The sequence below is a fragment of the Salvelinus namaycush genome, chromosome 26 (assembly GCF_016432855.1).
Source record: "Salvelinus namaycush isolate Seneca chromosome 26, SaNama_1.0, whole genome shotgun sequence".
Lineage (NCBI taxonomy): Eukaryota > Metazoa > Chordata > Actinopteri > Salmoniformes > Salmonidae > Salvelinus > Salvelinus namaycush.
Genome location: NC_052332.1, coordinates 15,770,582 through 15,779,941, shown reverse-complemented (window position 1 = coordinate 15,779,941; position 9,360 = coordinate 15,770,582). Strand labels below are relative to the sequence as shown.

General features: G+C 46.0%; 1 protein-coding gene across 1 annotated transcript; it reads left to right on the top strand.

The window, feature by feature from the left end:
* The first annotated feature begins 5,240 nt into the window (after positions 1 to 5,240).
* On the top strand, positions 5,241 to 9,360 carry LOC120021913 (adenosine receptor A2b-like). Its single transcript, XM_038965752.1, has 2 exons — positions 5,241 to 5,694; positions 8,269 to 9,360. The coding sequence occupies exons 1-2, from the start codon at positions 5,363 to 5,365 to the stop codon at positions 9,341 to 9,343; spliced, it is 1,407 nt and encodes a 468-aa protein (XP_038821680.1). The 5' UTR covers positions 5,241 to 5,362; the 3' UTR covers positions 9,344 to 9,360.

The following is a 9,360-nucleotide window of genomic DNA, read 5'->3' as shown; positions in this document are numbered from 1 at the left end:
GTCGGGTGATTGTGGAGGCCAGGTCATCTGATGCAGCACTCCATCATTCTCCTTCTTGGTCAAATAGCCCTTACACAGCCTGGATGTGTGTTGGGTCATTGTCCTGTTAAAAAAAAAAAATTATAGTCCTACTAAGCACAAACAAGATTGAATGGCTTATCGCTGCAGAATGCTGTGGTAGCCATGTTGGTTAAGTGTGCCATGAATTCTAAATAAATCATAGACAGTGTCACCAGAAAAGCACCCCCACACCATCACATTTCCTCCTCCATGCTTCATGGTGGGAACCACACATGCGGAGATCATCCGTTCACCTACTCTGCATCTCACCACAAAGACACAGTGGTTGGAAACAAAAACTCAAAAGTTGGACTCATCAGACCAAAGGACAGATTTGTCCATTGCTCATGTTTCTTGGCCCAAGCAAGTCTCTTCTTATTATTGGTGTCCTTTAGTAGTAGTTTCTTTGTAGCAAATTGAACAGGCCTGATTCACGCAGTTTCCTCTGAACAGTTGAAGTTGAGATGTGTCTGTGAACTCTGTGAATGCTTTATTTGTGCTGCAATTTCTGAGGCTGGTAACTCTAATGAACTTATCCTCTGCAGCAGAGGTAACTCTGGGTCTTCCTTTCATGTGGCAGTCCTCATGAGAGCCAGTTTCATCCTAGCGCTTGATGGTTTTTGCGTCTGCACTTGAAGACACTTTAAAAGTTCTTGACATTTTCCGGATTGACTGACATTCTTGTCTTAAAGTAATGATGGACTGTCATTTCTCTTTGTTTATTTGAGCTGCTCTTGCCATTATATGGATTATATGGTATTTTACCTGTCTTCTATATACCACCCCTACCTTGTCACAACACAACTGATTGGCTCAAACGCATTAAGAATGAAAGAAATTACACAAATTACATTTTAACAAGGCGCACCTGTTAATTGAAATGCACTCCAGGTGACTATCTCATGAGGCTGGTTGAGAGAATGCCAAGAGTCTGAAAAGCTGTCATCAAGGCATGATTTGCTTAACACTTTTGGTTACTACATGATTCCATATGTGTTAGTTCATAGTTTTTAATGTCTTCACTATTATTCTGCAATGTAGAAAATTGTAAAAAATAAAGAAAAACCCTTGAATGAATAGGTGTGTACAAACTTTTGACTCTATTATCATGTCACCTAAATACACGACTGGACCAAGAGTATGTGGTCACCTGCTTGTCGAACATCTCATTCCAAAATCATGGTTATTAATATGGAGTTGGTCACCCCTTTGCTGCTATAACAGCCTCCACTTTTCTGAGAAGGCTTTCCACTAGATGTTGGAACATTGCTGTGGGGACTTGGTTCCATTCAGTCACAAGGGCATTAGTGAGGTCGGGCATGGATGTTGGGCGATTAGGTCTGGCTAACATTCGGCATTCCAATTCATCCCAAAGGTGTTCGATGGGGTTGAGATCAAGGCTCTGTGCAGGCCAGTCAAATTCTTCCAGACCGATCTCGACAAACCATTTCTGTATGGACCTCGCTTTGTGAACAGGGACATTGTCATTCTGAAACAAGAAAGAGCCTTCCCCAAACTGTTGCCACAAAGTTGGAAGCACAGAATCGTCTAGAATGTAATTGTATGCTGTAGCATTAAGATTTCCCTTCACTGGAACTAGGGGGCCTAGCACGAACCATGAAAAACAGCCCTAGACCATTATTCCTCCTCCACCAAACTTTACAGTTGGCACTATGCATTGGGGCAGGTAGCGTTCTCCTGGCATCCACCAAACCCAGATTCGTCCGTCAGACTGCCAGATGGTGAAGCGTGATTCATCACTGCAGAGAACGTGTTTCCACTGCTCCAGAGTCCAATGGCGGCTTACACCACTCCAGCCGACGCTTTGCATTGCGCATGGTGATCTTAGGCTTGTGTGCGGCTGCTTGGCCATGGAAACCTGTTTCATGACGCTCCTGACGAACAGTTCTTGTGTTGACATTGCTTCCAGAGGCAGTTTGGAACTCCACGATTTTTATGCGCTATGCACTTCAGCACTCAGCGTCCCATTCTGTGAGCTTGTGTGGCCTACTACTTTGGAGCTGAACCGTTGTTGCTCCTAGATGTTTCTTTACAATAACTGCTCTTACAGTTGACTGGGGCAGCTCTAGCAGGGCAGACATTTGACAAACTGACTTGTTGGAAAGGTGGCATCCTATGACGGTGCCACGTTGAAGGTCGCTGAGCTCTTCAGTAAGGCATTTTTACTGTCAATGTTTGTCTATGGAGATTGCATGGCTGTATGCTCAATTTATACACCTGTTAGCAATGGGTGTGGCTGAATTAGCCGAATCCACTCATTTGAAGTGGCGGCCACATATTTTTGTATATATAGTGGATGTGGATATTTGTCTGTCATGTTGCCTAAATAAAACATTATGCACACCTGCTCTTTCCATTATGCACACCTGCTCTGACCAGGTGAATCCAAGTGAAATCTATGATCCCTTATCTATGAACCTCAATCAGTGTAGATGAAGGGGAGGAGACAGGTTAAAAAATATTTTTAAGCCTTGAGACAGTTAAGACATGGATTGTGTGTGTGTGCCATTCAGAGAGTTAATGGGCAAGACAAAATATTTAAGTGCCTTTGAACGGGGTATGGTAGTAGGTGCCAGGCGCACCGGTTTGTGTCAAGAATTGCAACACTGCTACACTGCTGGGTTTAACCCACGCTCAACAGTTTCCCGTGTGTATCAAGAATGGTCCCCCACCCAAATGATATCCAACCAACTTGACACAACTGTGGGAAGCATTGGAGTCATCATGGGCCAGCATCCCTTTGGAATGGTTTCGGCACCTTGTAGAGTCCTGCCCCGACGAATTGAGGCTGTTCTGAGGGCAAAAGGGGGTGCAACTCAATATTAAGAAGGTGTTCCTAATGTTTTGTACACTCAGTGTCTATAGGACATGCACTTTGCCTTCAAACCCCACTAATTGCCCTCAGTACACTTCAGAAGGAAGAGCCCATGTTATGATGTGTCATTGTAGTTGAAAAGACCAGGTTGTGGAAATGTCAGCTTCCATTTATCAGCTCCCATGATCTGCCTGTCTGTCTGCCCACTAACTTACTCTCGAGGAATTCTTTCCCGGACCAGCACCCCTATTACGACCCTTTGCCCCCCTCTCCCTAGATTCCACTGTCATTATATCACTCCAGAGGGGCACAGGGGGTTGCAGGGTGAGGGAGGGGGTAAAGTGTAAGGAATGGCCCCTTTGACCCTTTGGGCCAGGATTAAGGAGCATTCACTTTGATTAAAGGCACGTATTCTTTTTTTTTCTCGCTCTGCCACGTTCTCAGACATGGCTGCCAACACAGAGTTCAATGGGTTCCAGGGGAACGAGCTGTCTAATCTTTGTCTGAACTTTATAGCCAAGAGGGTTCCCAAGAGGGTTGATAGCCAAGAAGATATTCAAGAGGGTAGCCAAGAGGGCCTGATAGCAACGAGCTACGTACTTACTATAAACAGAAGAAAAAAAACAGACCCCTGCATATTATCAGTAAGGGAACAGCAGTGTTTTCACTTTAGAAATGCTTCCTCTCATACCGCGTCATAGCTTCCCTCTGTCTACTGTTCTGTCATCATGCTGAACATTCAAGTGGTAATATCCATTTATACAGATCCAGAAGTGTATGTTCGTTCAAAACTGTTCTTTTGAAATATTGTACAATTTTCCTGACCTCAATCATCAATGCACGTGTATTTGTCACGCCCTGACCGTAGAGATCATTTTTATGTCTCTATTTGGTTTGGTCAGGGTGTGATTTGAGGTGGGTATTCTATGTTCTATTATTTGTATTTCTATGTTTTGGCCGGGTAGGGTTCTCAATCAGGGACAGCTGTCTATCGTTGTCTCTGATTGAGAACCATACTTAGGTAGCCCTTTTCCCCCCCTGTCTTTATGGGAAGTTTACTTTGTTTGTGGCACATAGCCTTAAGCTTCACGGTTTGTTTTGTATTGTTTATTGTTTTTGTCAGCATTTCCAATAAAAAAGGAATATGTACGCTCACCACGCTGCACCTTGGTCCTCTTCATTCAACAGCCGTGACAATATTAAAGTGAGGCTGATACATAGTAATAACTGGCACTGTCCTGTGAAACTCATTAAACTAGCCCACATTTAAATCTCTCCTTGTTTAGGGGTTTGTACTGGCAACAGGAAGGAAAGAGGGATACTTCGTCAGTTGTACAACTGAACGCATTCAACTGAAATGTGTCTTCTGCATTTAACCCAACCCTTCATCGACATAGAGGAACAGTGGGTTAACTGCCTTGCTCAGGGGCAGAATGCCATATTTTTACCTTGGGGATTCGATCCAGCAATCTTTCCGTTACTGGCCCAACACTTCTACCCGCCAGGCTACCAAATGCCAACAATTGCTTTAGATTTAGAATAACCTGACTGACTATAGTAAATGCTTTGGAGAAGACGACCACACCTTGAATAGAACAAGCACAGCCATGTTAATGATTACTATGGAAACTAGCTGTGTCGCTATAATTCATACAGATATGCTCTTGGGCATAAATCTTGGAGAATAGAAAATAAGGTGTGACAGGGTCTGATGATGTGTGATCTTTTTGGGGAGGGAAGCTGTTCTAAAATAAAAATCTGTATTTTGGAAGACAGAGCTGCTGGCTTTGGAAGACAGATTGCTGTCGTGGCCTGGGGTGTGTGGGTTAACCTGCAGCCTGTTTGTACAGGGACTTGTAATGAGATTGTTCTCTCGCTCTCTCTCTCCTCTCTCTCTCTCTTTCTGTCTCCGCAGGACACTGATCTTCATGTGACAGTGGGTTGGCCACGGCAACACTCCGCCCCCTCCCAGTGTCCAGCCACTGAGGAGGTTGCTGAGGTTAGCAACAGAAAGCACGATTGGACAGAAGAAGTGGAAGAAGAAGAGAACCAAATAACCTTCTGTAGAGTGACAATACATTAGAGTGAATCTCAACTCACTTCATCCTTTGCTCTGTGGTTGGCAGTGGCACCATTTCCTGGGCGTCGGGTGGATAAACAGGAAGTGGTTAGTGGTGGTGGGGCCTGCTAATCACTGAAAGGACAGTCCCTGGCAGCACTGCAATAGCACCTCACCTGTGTGTGTGTGTGTGTGTGTGTGTGTGTGTGTGTGTGTGTGTGTGTGTGTGTGTGTGTGTGTGTGTGTGTGTGTGTGTGTGTGTGTGTGTGTGTGTGTGTGTGTGTGGGGCTTGCTGTTGGCGGGGGAGTGTCTGCACGTGTAGCGATGCGTGTAGAGACGAGGAAGCCCCTTCCCTGCTACCTGACTCAGACTCTGGCTGTGACCTTCAACGTGACCCCAGCCCCACCATGCTGAACAATGCCTCCCTCGTCTACATCGCCCTGGAGCTGGTCATAGCCTTTCTGGCCGTGACCGGTAACATGCTGGTCTGCTGGGCCGTGTGCCTCAACAGCACCTTGCAGAGCATCACTAACTACTTCGTGGTGTCCCTGGCGGTGGCAGATATCGCTGTGGGCTTGCTGGCCATCCCCTTCGCCATCACCATCAGCACGGGCTTCTGTGCCAACTTCCACGGCTGCCTGTTCATCGCCTGCTTCGTACTGGTGCTCACCCAGAGCTCCATCTTCAGCCTGCTGGCCATCGCTGTGGACCGCTACATCGCCATCAAGAGCCCCCTCAGGTGATCTTAGCAGGGCAGGAGAGGAGGGGATTGGAGGGGGGACTGGACTGAGGATGGTGGTGACACTGTTCCTGGTCTTTTTCTAGAAAGCAACAATGAAACTTAAACAGGTATCATCCATGTTTAATACGATGTTTTATTTGCAGAACACCAAAGGCAGATCCTCTGGCCGTTAGATCTTGGCTGTGATCGAAGTGACGCATAACAAAATGCATTTGTGTATCAAAACACATTGAATTATAGTGAGGTTATTCGATTAGGGTTCATCTCCCAACCGCAGGGCAGACAGAGGTAAATGTCTCCACAGGCTTCATTGGGTTAGTGTTTGTGTGCTGTTGGAAGGACTAAAAGGACTAAAGGCTTTGATCGTTATCATCCTGATAAATCAACACCAAGGGAGAGCGGTGAGGGGGCAGGCCCAGGCACCGTATCGATAGAAAGGCCAGTGTTCTCACCTTAAACAGCCCTGGATCACCTTAGCAGAAACGTGCATCAGCTCACGTAGTCTCTCTGTCAGTGTGACGGGGTGGACACAGAGCATTGTCATCCCTCTTCAATCGATAGTCAGTTTCCCCAAAGAATGTAGGAACGTGTTTTAATTTCTTTACAATTCAATGTACATTTATAGTCTTTATAGTCTTGCCTTTAATAGCAAATGGAGATTGTTTATACATAACAATAACTGGAATAAACAATATTTTTGTGGATGTCAAGTAGTGTTAGATGAGTTAATAATTTTGACAATTATTTGTTGTCTTTATTAGTTATGTCTAATGATCTTTTATAATGTGTTGTATGTGGAATGTCCCATGTGCCTCTTCTATTCTATACTGGTCCGTGACTGTGTAGCAGATTAAGATCTGTCAAACTCAAACCTCAGCCTGAATTGTCTCCATTTGCGCTGCCGGAAGAGCCTGTCAAGAGTGCTTCTGACACTCTTTGCTTTAGCGAGTGAGAGAGCGTTGTTATTTTTCTGTTTTCCAGTACTCCATCAGGGTGTGATGACAGGTAGATAATGCTATCTGCTCAACACCAGTCATTAGCAACATTAACTGCAACAAATTGCTTGCAATAAAAATCGAGATAGCTAGTTTATTAGGACGCTATATAATGTTTGGTTAATAAGGCACTCAAGCTTGCATAAGGGACAAATATGTAACTTTGAACATTTGTTAAGGGTTATTTCCTATTTGAAACAAAACAAAACAACAACTTGTTTTAAATAGGCTATGTCACACTTACCGTACACCATCATTTCCCCCTGTGGGCATATAATACTAAAACAACGCAGACTATGGAGGTTTTTACGCACATCCAAAACGGGACCTGCATGGTTAAAATAATGTGGGCCTGCCTACAATGCATAGATAAAAAGGGAATGTCAGCTCACTGTTTTACTCCTCTCAAACCTGATATTTTAATACATATTTGGTGATTAAGATGTATTTCCAAGCGGTCTCAGGAGCCAAACCCTTTATCGACAGTATTGAGTACTTCGCGATTCCATTGGGCATTTTAACTAAATACAAAGTATACATGCATCAAAGGCACATTAGTATACTCTTGTTCGACGCGAATATGGACAGTGTGCGTCACGGCTGGATAGGCTGTGTTTCCGCTCTCAAAATTAATGTCATAACCAACTGCGTTACCTCTAAAAACAGTTTTTGTTTGGTCTTAAATATCCCTACCAGCGCTGCCTGAAATTAGAACTTTGGATCATGTTTTTAAGGACACACCTCAAATATTTCCAACCAGCCCATCTAAGCTGATATAAGACAGATAAATTCCCGAACCTGGGGTTAGGTCTGGAAAATGCCAGTGCGCCAGTTTTTACCCAAGGGGCTTAATAAACTTGTCGCCACCCTGGTCCACAGAGGTCTCAGTCAAAGAGGCCTAAATCCCCCCTGGACTCCAAACCCACCCCCATAACCACAAACAACAGGGTCATGTGCCTGTGGTGCTGCCCTCTGACTTCCACCCTGGTGTATATTATGAACTCTGGTTTAGACATGACCAATGGAAGAATACAGACAGCAAAACGCGTTAATATAGCCTGATACATTGTTCATGACACGATGATTTCCATTTGTCTAATGTCTGATGCAGAAACAAAGCAACGCCAAGAAGGGTTACATCAGACTATAGATAAGCTTTTGTGCAATGTTCCCTAAATCACAATACAGGTAGGAAATGCTTTCTTAAATCTACATGTAGTACGTGACCTGATATCCACTGCTCCATGTCCTAGTATGGCAGGACTGGTCGAGTCTCCCAAACAATGGACTCATTTTCCAAGAGCTTACTGCTATATATGCAAATACTAATATGTTCTCGGAATAAAGGCTTTTTACCCTCTGAAGCCTGTCCCATACGTTCTCTAAGCTCTCTGATTACAGGAAGTAAAAGTCATTGGTTGGGTCCAGGAAAGGTGAACTTGCTTTCTTATTGAGTGTTACTGGGAATGTCTGGACTTGAATAGAGGAGCCCTCTCATCCTGGGAGCATTTCTGTGTCATGTAACAATATAAAATGCCTATCTGAATTCCTCTCATGTTTTCACGTGATCCTCTAGGTATAACAGTCTTGTGACGTCCGGGAGGGCAAAGGGCATCATCGCAGTGTGCTGGGTTCTCTCTGTGGGCATCGGCCTCACGCCCATGCTGGGCTGGAACAGGGGTGTCAATGGCACCAACAGCAGCTCGTGCCCCGAAGGCATGACAGAGTGCCTGTTCGAGGGTGTGGTCACCCTGGAATACATGGTCTACTTCAACTTCTTCGGTTGTGTGCTGGTGCCCCTGCTGGCCATGCTGGTCATCTACGCCCGCATCTTCATGGCGGCGCGGCACCAGCTGAGACTGATGGACCTGAAGCTGGTTCACATGCACGCCCCTGGGGCATGCTCATCGTCCACATCGTCCCGCTCCACCCTGCAGAAGGAGGTCCACGCAGCCAAGTCTCTGGCCATCATCGTGGGGCTGTTCGCCCTCTGCTGGTTGCCTCTTCACATCATCAACTGCTTCAACCTGTTCTGCCAGGACTGTGGGCGCCCGCACGTCTGGGTGATGAACATCGCCATCATCCTGTCCCACGCCAACTCCGTGGTCAACCCCTTCATCTACGCATACCGCATCCGGGAGTTCCGCCACACCTTCCGCAGGATCCTGCACAAGCACATGCTGGGGCACCGGGAGGGGCATGGAGCTGGGGGAGGGGGTGGCAGAGGGCTGGGTAGCAGCAGCAGTATCACACGTGCCTCTACTCGCATCAGCATGGTGGACAGCTCATGTGGCACCATGGGGAACAGTTATTCCCTGGAGCCCGGCCCCAAACTCAGCCCCACTCGGACCCCCATAGAGACCCATAGAGCTGGGAAAGAAGCTTACTCTGACTCCTGCCAATGGTCACCACCACAGTCAGACACTGCACCAATCAGCTCCATTGAAAATGGACACAACAAAGGTGATGCCCCGGTGTCTCCCAGGCAGCAGGAATGCATCATGGGATGTGCGGACCAATGTGGGGTTGAGACTACAACAGAGTTGATGGGGGTGAAGGACAGTGGGAACATATCCTTTGTGCACGTCAGGCCTCTGTCCCCCACACTAACCAGCCCTAACCACTCAGTAGAACTCACTGAGATGTCATGACATAGTTATCCCCATGA